This window comes from Mchenga conophoros, linkage group LG19, assembly GCF_057382185.1.
Source record: "Mchenga conophoros isolate Kocher_MC1m ecotype Shallow Benthic linkage group LG19, M_conophoros_male_GT1.1, whole genome shotgun sequence".
NCBI classification, from domain to species: domain Eukaryota; kingdom Metazoa; phylum Chordata; class Actinopteri; order Cichliformes; family Cichlidae; genus Mchenga; species Mchenga conophoros.
The window spans coordinates 15,318,584-15,337,361 of record NC_140544.1 but is presented as its reverse complement, the minus strand read 5'-3'; the positions used below and the strand labels follow the sequence as shown (position 1 = coordinate 15,337,361).

At 40.2% G+C, this 18,778-nt stretch overlaps 3 protein-coding genes across 5 annotated transcripts in view; 2 read left to right on the top strand and 1 right to left on the bottom strand.

The window, feature by feature from the left end:
- Positions 1-4: 4 nt before the first annotated feature.
- Positions 5-1,021, bottom strand: grxcr1b (glutaredoxin and cysteine rich domain containing 1 b). The gene is made up of 2 exons (XM_085257762.1): positions 558-1,021; positions 5-404 (listed from the first exon to the last, which is right to left on the bottom strand). Exons 1-2 carry the CDS (start codon positions 990-992, stop codon positions 363-365), a joined length of 477 nt encoding a protein of 158 aa, XP_085113888.1. The 5' UTR covers positions 993-1,021; the 3' UTR covers positions 5-362.
- A 2,109-nt stretch (positions 1,022-3,130) lies between these two features.
- On the top strand, positions 3,131-13,641 carry utp25 (UTP25 small subunit processor component). Of its 3 annotated transcripts, none has more exons than XM_085258205.1 (12): positions 3,131-3,306; positions 4,291-4,330; positions 5,615-5,819; positions 5,902-6,129; positions 6,290-6,378; positions 7,107-7,517; positions 7,632-7,848; positions 7,930-8,132; positions 9,186-9,368; positions 9,540-9,649; positions 9,778-10,023; positions 13,166-13,641. In XM_085258205.1, exons 1-12 carry the CDS (start codon positions 3,206-3,208, stop codon positions 13,419-13,421), a joined length of 2,289 nt encoding a protein of 762 aa, XP_085114331.1. In that variant the 5' UTR covers positions 3,131-3,205; the 3' UTR covers positions 13,422-13,641. The 3 variants fall into 3 exon arrangements, with proteins under 3 accessions (XP_085114331.1, XP_085114333.1, XP_085114332.1); XM_085258207.1 differs by lacking the exon at positions 3,131-3,306 and adding an exon at positions 3,346-3,827; XM_085258206.1 differs by lacking the exon at positions 3,131-3,306 and adding an exon at positions 3,934-4,037.
- Positions 13,642-14,548: 907 nt separating this feature from the next.
- The window catches only part of LOC146551933 (b(0,+)-type amino acid transporter 1-like), a 37,719-nt gene continuing 33,489 nt past the window's right edge, over positions 14,549-18,778 (top strand). Inside the window, exon 1 of the mRNA XM_085258211.1 lies at positions 14,549-16,328. Within this exon, the coding sequence (XP_085114337.1) occupies positions 15,627-16,328 (702 nt within the window). The 5' untranslated portion in view covers positions 14,549-15,626. The remainder of the gene's footprint in view (positions 16,329-18,778) is intronic.

The window sequence follows — 18,778 nt, the reverse complement described above, 5'->3', positions numbered from 1 at the left end:
AGAATCATATGTGGACAGGTTGTTACTTTCAACAAGTTGTAATGAAATAAACACCAATAAATTCCAAATTGCAATAAAATAAACGTTTGTAGTGTTCAATGTCTGTACAAATATTAACTCTATCCAGTTTAGTTTCCTAGTTGCCCATAAACAGCTGTGAAAAGTAGTACAAGAAGTCAAATCAAAAATATTTGTGGTCAAAAATATCCTGAAGGCACATGTAAATATGAGGCTGGGATCGTGAATGACTCCACGTCACGTGAAGAAACAGAAGTCACTGAAAGGGATTCAGGGTGGAGGCAAAGCTTCCTCAGGACTGCTCCTCCCTGATGTGCCCACGGTGTGAAATCCCACGCTGTTCACTACTTTTCCCAGGGTCTCCTTTTCTGGTGACGAAGGGAACCCTAAAAGGAAAAGTAAATAAGGGTTATGAGTGCATGGAAATCTCTTCATGATCAGATATATTCCATAACCTTTCAGTCTGACTTCATACATGTTAATAAAAGAGGATAAAGCTTTATTTAAAATTGTTTCTGATGACGCACTCAGCTACTTACGGAGTACATGTTGGAGAGGTTGTTGAAAAGCACTTGGCCTGCGCTCACTTTGTTCCTCACTCCTCTCACGGTCCCATTCTTGCTGCATATATTGATCCGCTTGTTGCTAAACAGCATCTCTCTCTTGGCACTGGCGTACAAAAGTAGGTCATCGGGTTCACAGCCGTTCTCGTCCACGGCTGCTTCCACCACCAAACCGTTCAGGTGGCGGTTGGCCTCGCTGGTGGGGAGAGAGCCGCCCTGCTGCTCTGCCTCTGGGCTGCTGGTCGAGTCAGACTCCACCGAGTCCTCCACCGAGTCCTCCACCAAGCCGCACCAGGCTCTCTCATCCTTGAACACCTCCGCCAAGACCCGGCCACTGTTGGCAGACGCTACTCTAAACCTGACTGTTTTCCCAGCCTTCTCGTTCTCCTGTTTCAGTTTTGGCCTCTCCATTGAAATACAAGAATGTCTCACATGTTTTACATCCCATTCAGAAAAGCCAGACGCGCTCTCTCAGTGCTGCGCAATTATCAAACAATAATATCCTCATTGATGTGTCAAAATGAGCTGAGTACAAAAACTAGACACCCAGATGGTTAATAATTAATGAGCTTCTGCCATGGTAACCGCTAAAACAGGTAAACAGTAAACTGATATTACCATGTTCAATAATTAATCAAGGTTAGTTTTCAAACAGCTACAGAAGTGTGTGATCCTTTATGGTCGACTGGGCCAGCAACAAGGATGAATTACCCAGGAAACACCAGACAACCTCCGGTGACCTTTTCTGTGGCCCCCGTTTTGTTTGTCTGACCCCGAGGTTATCACGAGAGCGCAGACTCGAAAACCAAAGTAGGCAGATTGTTCTTTTCTGTGTTGGCCACTTTATTATATGCATCTGTTCAACTGCTCACAAATATCCAATCAGCTAATCACATGGCAGCAGCTCAGTGCATTTAGGCATGTAGACATGATCAAGATGAAGAAAGAACAAATGGCATGACGGATGGTGGTTCTCCAGAGAGCCTCTCCGCTGGAACCTCAGTAAGCTCACTCTTTCAATTCATCTCATAAATATTTTCTTGGAAAAATCTGGACCACTAGGATTAACCCCTGTCTCATCTCTCTCCCTACACTTGGAAAAGGACCGCTGTATTGTAACTCACGCTTCCACTGATACAAGTCAGCAGTGGGAGTCATGACAAATCATGACATGCTCATAAATACACTGTGTGTCCTTTCAGTCAGTGTGGAAGGTTATTGCTTTGTATTTTGGTTCTTGTTGTGATAGCTTGTTTTGTTGTGTTTCTTTGTTTTCAGTTTCAGTGTTGTTTGCCTTTTAGTTACTTCGTGTTTTATTTTGAAGGTTGACTTTTCCTTTGTGTCTTGTCCTAGTTTTATTTCCAACTTTTTGCAACCTCTGCACTTTGCAGCAGGCTATTTTATTTGTCAGAGTAAAACACAGTAGGTTCAGTTAAGTCACACAAAGTAATGAACAGAGCCAGAGGCAAAACTTTAAGCCTTACCACCATCAAGTTAGCTAGTGGGTACTTAACTGATCTCCTTGACCTGTATAACCCAAAAAGAGCACGAAGATCCTCCAGCCAACTGCTCCTAATACAACCAAGGTCTCGTTTAAAAGCCAGAGGTGACCGTGCCTTTGCTATTGCTGCATCTAGACTCTGGAATAATCTCCTAGTTGATATCCGTACATCGGAATCTATTCAATTGTTTCAATTGTAAAAGCCCACCTGTTCAACTTAGCTTTTGAAGCAAATTAGTTTGACTTTCACTTGGCCTGCACTACACCATGTAATTGTACATTTTAATTGAAATTGTACTATTTGTTTCTTGTTTCTGCCCGCATTGCGGTATTATTGTGAAGCACTTTGATCTACACTAATCTTTTAAAATGTGCTATAGAAATAAACTGATTTGATTTGAAGATGGTGAGTTTTTTTTATGTTATGTTATTATTAAATAAGATGGGAAGCTATCCACAGAGACCAGGATTATTATTATTATTATTATTATTATTATTATTATTATTATTATTATTATTATTATTATTATTATTATTATTATTCGGCTGTAATCATGTTCATATCGACTACAAAGTTGATTATTTTAGAATTAGAATCTGTGGCGATTCATCGACTTTTCGAGCCAGCCTCAAGTGGCCACAGCAGGAACTGCAGTTTTATTTTTATTTTTTTCTGAGAATGTAGCTGCTTGTCTTTAAACTATCAATGGTAACAAAATTCTCATCTTTGCCTCTGAAAGCCTCTCTGGCAGGTTGTTTTTATACCTAACCATGTTTTTCATCAATCAGGTGTTTGTGAGGGTTTTGTTATTTGTTTTGCTTTTTTTGTATTGTACTAAACAACTTTCCAGTCATTTAAGTGTTGCTAGGATCAAAGGAAAATATGTACTAGTTAAGTTCTTCTCCATTCTTCTCATGCAACTCATTAGCGAGTGCATTTCCTAATGTTGATCCTAATGCAGGGATCGGGCAAATTCGTGGCCAAATAAAATATACGGATCATAAAGTCCCCAGCCTGTAATTCCACCCCGCTCCTGTAGATGGCAGGAAGCGCCCGCTGCTGGCGCACAGCAAGAGGAGGAAGAAGCAGACCTCACACGTGTTCCTGCACCAGAGTGTCAACATGGGCAAAAGAAAACAAAATAAGCAGTTTCTAACTACTTTATCCAAAAAACAGAAGAAGCACTTGAAGGAGTTTGGAGAGGAACATCCTTTTCACGATGTGTAAGCAGAACGACAGCAACTTCCGGTCTGGTTTAAAGGAAGAAGCTGCTTTATATTAGCAAGGCTGCTAATTTCTAGTTTTTCATTCCATTTTTTAAATGTAACTGTAGTTTTTCCCGTATTATCTCGGTGTAAAGTACAAACAGAAATGTAGCAAACATCTTAAATTTACTTTTTCTAAGGAGGGCAATGTGCTGATGTTTACCTGATGACATGGATTTTTAATATTAGAAACTATCAGTGAGTTAAGCCCCTAGTAAAGCCGAAACAAGAGAAGAAGAATGGCGCATTTTAAGGGGACACTTTAACACTTTAACTTCAGTAAGAACCGTTTCTTCTACCCTGGGGAAAGTGACGCAGGTACGCCGGAGAGGCAACAACAGCACAACGTCGCTTCTAATACCTCCTGGCTGATCGTTCTATAGGTTTGCATTTGGTGGTACTTTTTTCTACTGGTAGCTCAGGAGATGGACTGTTACACAAGGAGAGCTGGACAGAGCCGCAGAAAGGCATCGGCACCGGTACAGCACTGCTATCTGCTCCTCTGTGTGATTAGAAACTGGTGGAGCACCGCTAAAGCTCTAAATGATGACCTCGTTTATTTTCTGCCTAAACTGTGAATAAGACTCCATGCGGACGGCAGGAGGAGCTCACATCTTGTGGGAGCTGTCAGACTGCTGTTTTTACATGTAATTCTGAAAGCCATCCAGTGGGTTGAATTCTATCCTTTGGTGGGTCAGCTCTGGTGCCATCTCTGATCTACATATGCAGATAATATATATATATATATATATATATATATATATATAATAAACTGCACTTACTGGTTACAATAAGTGGCAGATTATTAATCATTGTTGTAAAACTAGTACAAAGCTTTACTTTGTCCTAATAATTTCAATATTTTTACAAATATGTTTTCTGAGCAGCTTCATTTAATTTTCTCTCTCTTTTTCTCTCTGTCTTTTTTTTTTTTTTTTACAGAGTTAATGAAAGACCTGAAAAAACTCAAGTAATGGAACTGGTGAGTAGAAAGTCCTAAACAGTTTAGTGCTGTAAAAAGTGTGTGGCTTGTCAAAGTCTACTTTTCCTCCCCGACTTCCTGTATATGATTCTATAAATACAGTTTGGAAAAAAAATTCTGTTTCATTTTGTGCCTTTGTTTTTCCTTTTTTACATTGTATTGCACTGTAATGCTTTACTTAAAGTATGTAATAATAGGTGGTATTTATTGTTTTGGCTCCTCTAATACATGAAATTTAAAAATGTCTTATTTTATCAGTTTGGGCTCGTTTTTACCAACGCTGCTGTCAGACTTGTTTTAAAACTTAATGTCTTGTGTGTGTCTTCCAAAAAAGCCTTGATTATACTTTCCACATTGATGAGTCCTCTCAGGTTAGACTGATTTAAGTTTTATCGTAACACGGCAAGCCCGAGGGTCCGTGCGGACGGCTGCATGCCTGCCTGTTTTTTGTGATCAGCTATGCATGCGCTCCAGGTGGTGGTCTTCAAAGAAGTGTAACAGGAAAGACCACGGAACAAAATCAAAGCTTTTTAGTACTGATCCCCAAAGGGTGGGCTAGGGCCCCCCTGGTGGGCTGCCTAAGGAACTGTAGGTGGGCCAGAGTAATAACAGAAATTCAGTTTGAAATTACTTACTAGTATGTTCAGTTACAGACTTGTATAAATGTATTTATTTATATAAAAAGGGAAACAAAACTGGTAGTATGAGGTGGTAGTTTGTGACATTACTGTGACCTAAGGCTAAATTTAATAAGTAAGTAAGTTTGTGTCCCAGTGGCAGGTGGGTCACTTGCGTTAGTGTTCGCATATGACTGTATAACCTAAAGCCTGTGTGGTTTATGGGTTCTGAGTACATGTTTTAATGAAATACAATATTTCTGTTGCATTCTTAACAAGAGTAAGTGGGCTGCACACTCTTGACTTGGGGAGTGGCTGCTTTAGCCTAAGGTTTACATTGTTAATTTGTCATTCCAAGCATCTCAGGTCATCTGAAGTAATGAACAAGTAATGTCGTGTATCAAATTACCTTCTTCAGACAGTAAAGTGAGTAAATAAATAGTTACTTTTAAAATAATTAATCTGTAATGTACTTTTTTTAATATCTATGACACCCCATCCTTGCATAAACCATCACATTTGATCCAGTTTTGAGGTTAGATTTAGGTTCAGTATTCACTATTATACACAAAGCGATGATGCCACATTCAGTGAACAGCAATAATTGTGAACAGCATCAACACAGCGATAATAAATGGATTCATGAGCTACCTTTTTTAATTTTTAGCCGTCAAGTCCAGAACAATCTGAGTCAGAGGCCGATGAGCTGGAACCAGAAGAAGAAGAGGAGGAACCAGAGCAGAAAACAGCCTATCAGAAACTTCTTTCAACTCTCAGCCAACCAAGAGGTGAAGCTCAGAGCGAAGAGGAGGACAGCACAGATGATGAGGAGGAGGAGGAGGAGGAAGAAGAGGAGGAGCTTCTTGGTGAAGGTGAGCTGTTTGTTTCCAGAGCTCTTTATTTCAACAACCACTTTGGATTTCACTGAATGTGTTTGTGTTTTTTCCATCTCAGATGAGATTGATGCTGAGGAGGGAAGTGAGGGTGGTGATGAAGATGAAAAGGGAGAAGGAGAACCTGCAGATGGAGAGGAAGCTTTGATGGAAGCAGGAGATGGGGAGGATGACAGGAAGGAGCCGGGAGATGAGTTTGTAGACAAAGAGCATGAGTCCCAGTTCTGTCTGGAGACCAACTTCACGGGAAAAGGAGAACAGGAGGAAACACGGGACGAAGATAGTAAAGGTACTTAAAGGGTTGGAGGGGAAAAAAAGATCTCCTGAATTCTTTGGCAGAATTATTTAGTATCTTAAAAAACAGATTTTTAAATGTTTTCTTGTACATTTGTTTTATCAGCTCTAGATACGAGTATGGTGTGTCTTATAGTTTTGCTCTTTGTTTACAGACATGTTTGTCCAGCATTTGGACACAGAGCTTGACGAAGAGGACGTGCAGAAGATAACATCGGGCTGCAAATCAAAGACTCAGATTACGGTACACCAGTCTCATTAAATACATCTTCATTAAAGGAGACTTCTAATGCTCATCGACAGCTGCATTTTTTTAGTCGTAGAGTAGCTTTATGTTGCTGATCCTTGGTGCAGCCCCTCATTTTATATTCCTCTGCCTGACAAAAACCGTGTTAGCCCCTTCTCCTTTAAGGCCCCCCCCCCCCCCCCCCCCCCCCCCCCAAACTTTCTTCAGATTGGTTCCACCTCTAAAACATAGGGTTTGATTAGGGGTGGACTTTATGTGCTTTTAGTCCCAAGCCATGTGCCTGAGGTGATTGTGTTAAGCGTATTTGTGCTCAGTGACATCACACGGAGCCATAAGTAAAATATGAAGCCTAAAACTGAGGTTCTGGCTCACGGGAGCAACTTGCACATGTTCTGGGAATGTTTAATATTGGCATCCATTATTGTATACGTGTATATATCACATAAAAGAAGTAAAAGCATGATAGGTCATAAAATCTGAATCAGAAATGCTTTATTAATCCCAGAGGAAGTTGTGTGGTCTCAGTTGCTCCATGACAATAAGAACATTAACAAACAAATTAAAATACAAATAATACGTTAAAGAATAGCTCTAATACAAATAACTCTAATATATAAATATCCAGAAATATTCCCAAGAATTGGAATATAAAAGTTGAAATTGAAGTGCCGCTCTTATCATATTACAAAACGTAAAGTTTCAGCCTTTGCCTTTCTCTTTCTTAGTGGCCAAAGCTGGGAACTCTGCTTTGCACCAATCCCCTGGAGAAGTTTGGCCCTATCGGCCCCCAGACAGACACAAACCTCCCAGTTTTCCATAAACTTGTGGAGACACGCTGGAGGGATCTGAACCAGACGTTCAATCATAAAGGGCAGGCCGAAGAGATCAGCCCTCTCCAGCTGGAGTTGCTGGCCCTAATGGGCTCCTATAAAGATCTGTACTACCCGGAGACATGCCCTGTCAAGCAGGGACCACATGTGCGCAGTGCATATTGCCTCCATGTGCTTAACCATGTACTGAAGGCTAATTCTCAGGTCCTGGCTCATAACTCACAGTTGAAAGAGCAGAAGAGTCGGACTAAAGCCGGAGCCGAGCCACAGGATGAACTCCGAGACCAAGGACTCACCAGGCCAAAAGTAATCCACAGAAATGTTCATTTATTCTTCTTTTTGTTCTTGTTCTTTTTACTTACATATCAGTATTGCTGAGTATCTGCTAACCTGCTGTCATCGCCCTGATGAATCTGTCAGGTCCTGATCCTCGTTCCATTTCGGGGAAGCGCGCTGCAGGTCGTCCATACGCTCATCAGCCTGCTGGAGACTAAAGGCAAGAAAGTGATGGTGAGCAACAAGAAGAAGTTCAAGGAAGAATTTGGAGAGGACGAGGATGAGAAGCCGCCCAATTTGCAGAGACCAGACGACTATAACGCTATCTTTACAGGCAACGTGGACGATCACTTCAGGATAGGTACGCTCTGAAAAAAGAACCCTAGCTTCTTTAAAAACCCGAGTTTGTCTCTTTGACCTTCTCCTGCTCTGTCCTCTCCAGGTGTCTCCATTTTGAAGGGCAGCATGCGCCTCTATGCCCCCTTCTACTCATCCGACATCATCATCACGTCTCCTCTGGGCCTTCGCACTGTGCTGGGAGCAGAAGGAGAACGCAAGAGAGACTTTGATTTCTTGTCCTCTATCGAACTGCTAGTGGTGGATCAGGCAGACGTCTTCCTCATGCAGAACTGGGAGCACGTGCTGGTAAGAACGTAGCGCCCTCTGCTGTCTAGGAAGCAATTTTGGGCATAAACAACAAACATGTTTGCATTTTAAATGCAAACATGAGATGAAAGCTTCATTTAAGACTCATTCTGACCAGATTTACTTCACTCATGCTTTTACTGCTACCTGCTCTACTCATTTATCACAATCAAAGTCCAAAGTGCATTTGAGTTATTATTATTATTATTATTACTGCTGCAATTTAAATCCCATCCAGAGTGATGAAATGTACTTTTTAATCTTAGTTGGAAAATTATCTTGCTTTATCCTGTTTCTTATCTGCGCAGTGTAATAATTAAACTTCAGTGTGATAATGGAGGAAGTTCATTATGTTTTTTTACAGATTTGATGGAAACAAAAAGCTTACAGACCTAATTGAGTGATTATAAAGGAAACAAAAGCCATTACGAGAATGCCAACCTGTAGAATAATTCATGAGCTGAGTTAAGCTTTCTTTTAAGCCTTTATGTAGGGATAGGCGTCAACGTTATTTAGTATTTACTAAGACCTTTTCACCCGTTCTTAAGCATAACTTCCCCTGCACCCTCACTTTAAATCAGTATGTATAGCTGTTATAAAGTTATGACATTTTAGCTTTATACAAGCCCTGATTTTCATTTTAATGCTTTTAATGTGTTCTTCACTTCTGTTTATTAGTGTCTGGCACATAGTAGCATAGTAATTCCGGAAATGGTTGAAAAACATGGTGACTGTCCTTAGTATTTAACATTTGAACAAGTTGGTACCATTAAAACTATGTTGGATTAGCTATTAGCAGATGCTACTTACAAAGTACTCTGGATGTAATAACAATAATAATCATTCATTTATGTAGCACATTTAAAAATCCACATTACATCGTTTTTAATAGGAGAAGCAAAAACGACGAAATCAGGGAAATCTTTCCTCTAAATGTATTTTTTTCAGATCTGATTTAAATGAATAGCAGGAAAATTCTGAGCTTTTATCTTCCATAATTCCTCATAATGTTATTATTTCCTTCCTTTTGTTTTTCCCCGTTATGGTCACCAGCATGTGATGAAGCACATGAACCTGCAGCCGCTGGACTCCCACGGTGTCGACTTTTCCAGAGTGAGGATGTGGAATCTGAACAACTGGGCCCGACACTACAGGCAGACGCTGGTTTTCAGCTCCATTCAGGACCCACAGATCAACAACATCCTCTCCAAGCACTGCGCCAACTACCGCGGACAGGTAGGCCACACTTCACACTTTACTATTGCTGAGAGAGAGAGGTGGTGGATGTACACCCTTTATCGTGTAACATTTTCAGAACAAGGCTCGGAAATATCTGCAGGTTCATATTGATTTGGTTTTAACTAAGGTGTTAATTCTTTTGTTTTCTTTGTGTGTTTTTTGGCTCAGATTGTCATAAAGAACATACCAAAAACTGGTTCCATCTGCCAGGTCTTGGTCCAGCTGCCTCATGTCTTCCAGATGTTTTCCTCCGCCAGCTTCATCGACCACGATGCTCGGTAAAGTCCAGCGTGTACCTTCACCCTAAACTGTCTCCTGACATTAGTGCTCTTTTTTTCTCTCTCACAGCATTCTACGATATAGGTCCTGGCAGCTGATTGGTTGTTTTCTCCGATTTTGTGTATAGGTTTCAGTTCTTTATAGACAAAGTGCTGCCGCAGTACAAGGATTCGGTTATGTCACACACTCTGATCTACATCCCGTCTTACTTCGACTACGTTCGGCTGCGTAACTACATGAAGAAAGAGGAGATGAACTTTGCCAGCGTCTGCGAGTACTCCAGCAAATCCGAGGTGTCCCGAGCACGCCACTTTTTCCAAAAGGGGGAGAAACAGTTCATGCTCTTTACGGAGCGCTTTCACTTCTACAAGAGGTCAGTTCTTTGTAATGCCCTGTCATGTGGGCCTTTTCCATAGTAAATCAAACAAATCTGAAGAAAAAAAACCCACCTGACCACCTCTGAGTCATCTGATTTATTTTGTACAATAACTTTGGTATGTTAAATATGGTGGGAATTTCCTAAGTTAAAGACCCTCAGGGTGCAAAGGGTGGTCAAAATGTAGCTTTGTTTAATCTGCATGTTTTTCGGGGCCTTAAAAAGACATTTAAGATCTGGTTTGGATTTTTAATTTGTTTGTTTGTTTTTTTCAAACAGCAACCAAATAAATTTTATACCCACTCAAAGTGTCACAATCTAAAGCCAAAAAAACATCCCTGTTGTGGGAGTTTCAATAACAAGACTGTACCAGCTTTTACCAATTGGTCGCTTATTACCTGTTCAGCTTGTAACACTTTTCTTTTGGCTTTACTAAACTTTAGAGATTCAACTGTAAGAGAACTTATATCCATCGCTTCTGTCGGCTGTGAAGGCTTTAAAGGCACTAATCTTTAGAGTTAACGTCACCAGATAACTGATATATATTTGTAATCCATTTTATTGCACTCACCTGATAGCTGCATATGACAAGTTGCCAAGAGAGAAACTATGGTACTGTATGATGAAGTCACAAGTGGCAGAGAAGTATGTGAGCCTGGTACAGGGCATGAATGTGGGGGTGGGATTGCATCAGGGATCATCTCTGAGCCCCCTGTTGTTTGCATTGGCGATGAACAGGTTGACAGACGGGGTCAAGCATGAGTCTCTGCAGATGACAGGACAGAATGTGTGTGTGAATAAGGGGGAGATTTTGGAAGTTTTCTAGTCTGTTCTGGGGGAAACAGGTGAAGAGGTGAACAGGCAGATTTTAAATACCTGATAGAAGAATAGCAGAAAGAGTGAAAGCGAAGTTTTACAAGATGGTAGTGAGAGCTGCTATGATGTGTGGTTTGTGAGGTGGTACTGACAAAAAGACAGGAGGCTGAGCTGAAGATGGTAGGATTTTCATTGGGAGTGACCTGGACAAGAGTGGAAATAAGTAATCTGAGGGACAGCTCAGTTTGAAAACAACGTTAGAGAGCCAATGCTGAGCTTGTTTGGAAATGTGAAGAGAAAGAATATGAGATATATTCGACAAAGGATGGAGAAGCCAGGCAGGAGGCAAAGAGGAAGACCTCGAGAAGAATTGTGAATAAAGTGAAGGAGGACATGCAGAGGTTTGGTGTAACAGAGGGCTGGGCTGAAATGGAGCCAGATTATCTGCTTTGGTAACCTCTTAGGGGAGCAGTCAGAAGAAGAATTGTAGTACTGTCAGGTGTTTTCATCTTGTTGTTGCTTTGATGCTTCTTTTCTTTCTTTCTTTTTGTAATTTAGAGCACATAAATGTCTAATCATGGAATAACTCCTAAATATTTCAAAAGAAAACATGAAGCCATTTTCTGCTAGATTTATCCAACTAATTTCCTCCTTGTTTACAATTACTGCAACGTAAAAAAAAAAAAGAGCCTTGCATTCATGGCTTATTCCAGCCGATCCGAAATGAAAATTATTTAAATTAAAGGTTGCAGCTACTCCAACAGTTATTACTAAGCAAATTAAGTTACATTAAATCCTTGAATGCACTTTGATCAATTAATACAGCTCACGATCTCAATTTAGGAAGCTTATATAAATCTATGCTCTCAAGGTAACACCTTGATAAGATTTTATTACACCAGCGTGATAGTGTAATCGTTCGGCGTGATAGTTCAGCTGCGGGTTAAACAGGCTGTTGAAAAGTCAAATCGCATCAGCAATGCATGTACTTATAACGTTTCTTGTTATAGAAACTGGTTTAGTATATCCTCTGCTGTAGGAGATAATAAAGGACAGTTTATATCAGTTCTATCCTCTCGCTTAAAGAGAATAATCACTCGGCTTTAGCCAGTGTCTTGTCCCATTAATTTGCTCCCCTTGATCCGTTTTAAAGAGCTCTGGAAGACTATTGGACCAATCGTTCAGACCACTGTTTAAAATAAATAGGCCGTTCAGACTGATGTTAATAAGCTGTGGTACTCCTGCCGATGAAAACACAAATCCTAATGCTTTGGTTTTCTCTAATTTTAGACTTATTTAAAAACTGCCATATATACCTAAAGTTTTAGAGAAAACTGTACTTTTAAAACGGCAGTTCTTTTTAGGCACTCACAGTATTTTGGAAGTTTTCTAGTCTGTTCTGAAAATCATCCATGTTTTTGTGAATTGCATGACTTCACTATTATTGTGCTTTTAAATCTTACTGATGCTTCTGATGCTGTGAACCACACAAGTTTCTTGTCCCGTGTAGAACACTAAGGCATCGAGGGTCGTTTAAACACAGAGAACCTTCTCGGCTCGTTTTGGTGACAGACTTCTTCCTCAGCCACTCTTGCATGTGGAGTCCAATGGGTTTAATTCTTGGGCCAATTCATTTCTCTTTATTTTTCCCTATGGGACTAATTGCAGATGACACTGTAATTTATGTGCCAATAAAAAGAAACTATGTCAGCTCCCTTAAAGCACTGCTGGTGGCTCTAAGCTTTTTTTTCTTTTTTTTTTAATGAATGTCTTAGTCATGCTTTTATAATGCACCTGGCCTACTTTAATGCACTTTCCGTTGCCTTTAGCAACACTTCAATTGCTCGTCTGTAGTTAGTCGGGTTTTTTGTTTTTTAAACCTTTGAAAGATCAGCACCAACTTGGGTATCCAAGCTGCTGACTATTCATTTTAATAGAATCTTATTACTAAATCTTACTAGTCTAACCCAGGTTGCCCTCAGTTTGGCATCTTTCTAGGTAAAACTGTTTCACTGCTTTTTTTTCATCACTGGACGAGGCCTTTATCTTCTCAAGGGCATTCAAATGTGTGTTGAAGTTTATCCAACCAGTCTACATGTGTTTTGTGGACTTTAAGGGAACTGGCCTATTATTGCAGGGAATTTGGTCCTTGTATTACCATAGCTTGGTTTGCATCAGCATCAGAAATCCAGCTTGCAGATTGGATGACAGTCAGCTCCTCCAAGTATAAAGCCAGGGTTTTTAGCTGGAAAAAACGTGAGAAGATGATGGACCATGTTGTCCTTGGTTTAAAAGAGTCTGATCTCTGACATGCTTCTTTTAGGTACACAATCAAAGGGATCCAGAACCTGATATTTTATGGATTGCCCTCCTTCCCACACTTCTATAGCGAGGTGTGTAACATGCTGGCAACAGCAACTCAGGGGGAGGAGGCCAGCTGGACCTGCACGGCACTCTACTCGCGCTACGACGCTCACAAACTGGCTGCCATCACCGGAGCACAGCGAGCAGGACAGATGCTGAACTCCAACAAGGCTGTTCACCTCTTTGTCACGGGAGGGGAAGACAAAAATGTGTGATGACACTGGATGAATATGAAAAGGACCACTGGAGTAAATTGAGCATAGGTGTTTACCATGCTTAATAATCAGGAAAGTTTCCAAATGCACCAGAAAACATGTTTATTGGCTTTGTTTTATGGTCTCCTGCAACAACATTCCTTTCATTTGTAAAGAGATTATTAACTTGTCACTGATAAGAAGAGTTGGATGTTTATTATTAAAAACTTTCCTTATCTTTTACTTGATTAAAGTTCATGCATAGCAAAATGTGACCTAACACGGCCATGAAGTGCCAAAATAATTGCATAATAGTTTTCATGAGGTGATAATGCAGTAATCTTATGAGAATTTCAAGCTGTTAAGGTTCAAAATATTGGGGATGGAGACAAGAGAAAAAACCACAATAACAACACTGGTCCGGCCGGGTTGAGTCAAACGATGATTTTAATGAACACACGCGTGGGAGATGGACACTGATGCAGACAGCCTCAAAATCTCAAAATGGTGGAGCATTGCTCAAACTTTTATAGCCTCTGGTGCCTCCACCTTATCATACAAAGCCTAAACATTCACATGCTTTCTCTCACACAGCGCCTAAGCTACGACCTTGGCTCCCTGTTTATCTGCTCCTGCTGAAATGGGGCAGAAAACTCCAGCACACTCTGTTCTCTTCTACTCAGACAAATTAGATTTCTTATAACTCAGCAGTATAATGCATCATAAAACAATATCATTCATTCACAACAAGTCAGCAGTTTAATGTAATGCAAATCAGTTTAACTAATGCAATAGTTATCAGCTTCTTCTAATTCAGGAGAATAATGCAAACTAAAACTACATAATAATTCACAATCTTTAATTAGGGGTATAACATGGCATAAAATAATATTATAATCTAACAATTCCCCCTGATGAGGTCATTAGAATAATGACCTCACAAACACCCTGTAGCCCAGTGTGGCCGGGTTCATCTCTTCTCACTCCTGAGGTCCTTTGTCCCCCTGACGGGCAAACCATATGTAAGATGACCTCTGTGTTTGCGCAAGTCAGGTGCAAGACAAACTATTACTACAAGGATAGCAGGTCCAGATGACACTCCCCTGTTCTCCCACAGCTAAGCCAAAACAACCTGCGAGAGTAGCTTTGCATGATTTATAGTTCAGATTAATCCTCATAAAACTCAAACAAGGACAGTGTAGATTAAAACCTTAATGTCACCATGATCGTCATGGATATAAATGTGGAGAGACTAAAACTCACAAACTCAACATGTAAATGTTGATGTTGAGGGTTCAAAGCTAGGAGAAGACCCCCATTTCAGACAGGTCATTGAAGGTGAACACTATTTTTACAGGTTGTTTATTTAATTCCATTTTGCTCTTGTTTTATGACTACTAAACAAGCAAAGGTGGGGAGATAATAACCGTCTTTAAGCATCAAGAAACCCCAGCAAAGTAAGGCTAGTGGAGGGGTAACAATCTATTACATCAGGTTTGGGGCATGAGGGAACCAAAGAGAGCTGGAGGAGTATATAGAGGCCACTATTAATTGAAACAATACATTAAAGAGACAACACAAAAGATAATGCATGCAGAAATGTGTAAAAATACTGGTGAACCATAGATTATGAGCATTTTTCTCCTCTTTTTATTAAATGCAGCTGATCAAAGCGCTGATAAGTCCAAGGCTTAAGCTGTCCTGCGGGTAAGGAGACTATTTTAGGGCTTTGAATTGGTCTTTTTGTAAAACAGTCTAACTTCCATTCGAATAACAAATGCACAAAATGACGTCTAGTCTTACCCTAAAAATTGATCTAGAGTGTGTTTGTGAAACCAGCCCTTGTCTAGAGGACACTGAAAGCGGAAGGCTCTACCTCCTATTTTGCAGTCTCATCGTGATATGCTCTATTGGGATAATATGTTATTAGCGGGTAACATAACATCTCAAGGCCAATGGAGGAGTACAAGAGAGTCTTTGCGGTCTGATTTACATATTTCTGACTCAGGGCTGCTTAGGTGCTGGGCATCCCTGTCGTCCCTGAAGCAGCCAATCAGTGAAGCCCAGCAAACGTGTGAGAATACCAAGCAAAACAGGTGGTTGTATGAGCCGCCCACATAATTATTAACTCCTTGTGTTGATGCAATAGTGACTTTGGTCACGCTATTATAGTGTTTTCTCCGCTGTTAAAGGTGTCAGGTTGTAGGCAGCTGTTTAACTGCAGTGATGACGGAAGAAAAGCCGCAGAAGCTCAAACTAAAGCGGGAGCTGGGGATGCTGGGAGCCGTGTCCCTCATCGTGGGGACGGCGGTCGGATCTGGGATCTTCATGACCCCACAGACGGTGATCAGCTCCATCGGGAGCCCCGGTGCCAGCCTGGTTATATGGGCGTCTTGCGGCCTGCTGGCGATTCTGGCGTCTTTCTGCTACGCCGAGCTCGGCACAGTTATAAAAGAATCAGGGGGCGAGTACATCTACATTCTGAGGACTTCATGTCCAGCGCTTGCCTTCATGTTCATCTTTAGCTCTGTGCTCTTTGTGAGACCTGCAGGCATTGCTGGCATAGGACTGAGTTTTGCTGTCTATGTTGTGACTCCTTTCTACGGAGACTGCCCCCCTCCGGTGCTGGTGGTGAAGTGCGTGGCCGCAGCGGCAATTATCACGCTCGCCACCGTGAACTGCATGAAAGTTCGCTTTGCAATGTCAATCCAAGTTTTCTTTACTGTAGTCAAAGTCTTGGCTCTGGCAGGGATTATCATAGGAGGTGTGGTGATGCTTATCAAAGGCCACACTGAGAATTTTGAAAACTCCTTTGAGAACACAAATGTTGGCGTCAATTCAATAGGAATTGCTTTCTACCAGGGGCTGTGGTCATACGACGGCTGGAACAATCTGAACTCAGTGACTGAAGAGTTAAAACGTCCCGAGGTAAGTGGGAGGGCCTTCAGAGGCTGACCCATGCCCTGACTGTAAAACACAATCACCCCGAATAAATAAGTAATGGGTTCTCTGCAGGGAGAAAATAATTTATTTTTATTGCTGAGAAATTTACAAAAGTTTAACGTGAACTTTGAGCTATAACCGACTGAGACTTTTATGTTGAGGCCACAGAAGTACAGTAGCGACAGAGGTAATAAATAAATAAACGGTTTAATTTTAGATCTAACAGAAAGATTATCTGTTACTAGTGTGCATTATAACATCACATAAAGAAAAACGTTTTTTTTTCTGTTGATATTCTTCCTATTTCTAATCTTCCGGCAGCATAATAAGACCCTAAACTTAAATCAATAGTTTCTTATCATAAAACTTGTTCTGTTGAAACCCATTTTAATAAACAACATTATTTGAGTATAACTACTTTTTTTTTTCCTTTTAGCCATAAAATGCAGATGAGGTATTCATCACACAGGCGGGCAGGCGACGTAGACGCCCAAGTTTGTAAATGCAATACGATGTCGGAGTAGGCGTTGATTGAATGATTTGGTCAAATTAATCTCTGTTTAGTAATAAAGACTAAGTGAAAAAGAATATGATCACTTTTATATATTTTTTTCTCTTATTAAGGAACATTGTACATGTATCACATTGTTATGTATTTAAACGGTTATAAGCTGTTACTCATTTCTGACACATTTTAAATCTTGGTACCTTTAAGAGTCAGCTTTTCAATAAATTATTAAGTTGACCTTGAGAATAATTTAATGATTTAATGTCTGACAAAGATGGATGTAGCCCAGATGTTGAATGATCGATTCATTTATTTGGTAACATGAGCCCATTAAATGATTATTGGGTTTTTCTCCTGAAGTCCAGATTCACTCTGTGCTCCTGTGTTCAGGCTTAGATCCGTTTGCATTTATCTATTTAGTTTATTCGGCTCTATTATATTTTTAATGTATTTATTTAAACGGGACAGTGCATCTTTATGTAAATATGTCAGAGTTAGCCAAACAGCAAGTCAAGCAAAAGCAATAGAAAAGACATTTAACACAACATCAGACAATGAACAAGAATCTTGCTCTAACAATATTAGAGGCTGTTCTTTTCTTTCTAAACATTCAGCAGGGGATCAAATAATTATTTCTCCCCTATAAAAAGAAAATCTCTTTTCCCTTTCAGAATATAACAGAATAATAGTTACTCATTTTCCTAATCTATTGGTCCACACTAGTTTATCCCAGAGTAGACAAATATTTATATTTATCAGGTTTCCTGATAAGATGTGGCTCAGGATTAAAATCCCCAAATAAATATTTTTGAGTGCAACGGCAACTTTAAATCTGGTGTTTTGTGTGTTAGTTGGGGCATCTCGCAGCAAGAAATTGAGTGCCTTTAAACGGTTCATAATGCAAAAATCTCATCTCAACCCACAGTTTGCACTGGAGAGTTTGTGGTTTTGCAGGCTTTACAGCGCTATAACCTGGTAGTTAGGATTGTGCTAAGTCATGCAGAACTGCTCGTGCTGTTCATGAGAGCATATTGCTAAGCAGTTTTATTTTTCTCGTATTTTTATTTTTAGCTTTTTAGTTTCTGGAGTGGGAGTGGTTATTTAAGATTCTCACTTATTCATTCATTGCATAGTTATACATTTATTTTTGTTAAGCTACAGTGTAGCTTGCCATCACCAGTGTGTGAATGTGTGTGTGTGAATGACTGAATGTAGTGTAAAGCGCTTTGGGGTCCTTAGGGACTAAGTAAAGCGCTGTAAAAATACAGGCCATTTACCATTTTTACCATTTAATGTTACTGTCTTATTACAAATGTATGGGTATTTCTAGTATATATACATATATTTTTGTACCCCCAAAATATTTAGTTAGTTTTTATATTTTTCTAAAGTACATAGTAACTATTAAAATATTTTTGAAACTATAACTAATGTGTGTATGTGTTAGTCCCCATAGGGAAATAGTTCCTCTGCATTTAACCCATTCACCCAGTGAAGCAGTGGGCAGCCACCAATGCAGCGCCTGGGGAGCAGTGTGTAGGGACGGTACCTTGCTCAGGGGTACCTCAGGGTAGCCGTTCAGCGGAGTTGAACCCCCGACCTTCCGATCATGGGGCCACCAAGCTACCTACTGAGCTATCCCTGCCCTAATAACGCGGAGCTAGGTAAAACACGTGAATTAAACACCTATAATTCAGAACTGAACATTGAAGTCATTTCTTCATATACAGATGGTGATACCGACCGCCTGTATTTTATTTATAAGTTGTTTTATTTTGAAAAGCTTATGTTTAAGTAGTTGAGTAATGAGAGAAAAAACACAGAGTAAGTGCATTAAATGTGCACTCTGCTTTTTATTGACCAGGTTTTATCAGTTCTGAAAGTACACTGAGGACAGACTGAGCTGTGAGGCAAAGAATAACTTGGT

What these genes read in the sequence shown, in the direction of transcription:
- utp25 (XM_085258205.1), top strand. Translation starts at nt 3,206, where the DNA reads ATGGGCAAAAGAAAACAAAATAAGCAGTTTCTAACTACTTTATCCAAA. An exon ending in AATCAAAGACTCAGATTACG is followed by an intron (nt 6,379 to 7,106) that starts GTACACCAGTCT and finishes TCTCTTTCTTAG; the next exon opens with TGGCCAAAGCTGGGAACTCT. An exon ending in AAGGACTCACCAGGCCAAAA is followed by an intron (nt 7,518 to 7,631) that starts GTAATCCACAGA and finishes TGAATCTGTCAG; the next exon opens with GTCCTGATCCTCGTTCCATT.
- grxcr1b (XM_085257762.1), bottom strand. Translation starts at nt 992, where the DNA reads ATGGAGAGGCCAAAACTGAAACAGGAGAACGAGAAGGCTGGGAAAACA. An exon ending in ACCTCTCCAACATGTACTCC is followed by an intron (nt 405 to 557) that starts GTAAGTAGCTGA and finishes TTTTCCTTTTAG; the next exon opens with GGTTCCCTTCGTCACCAGAA.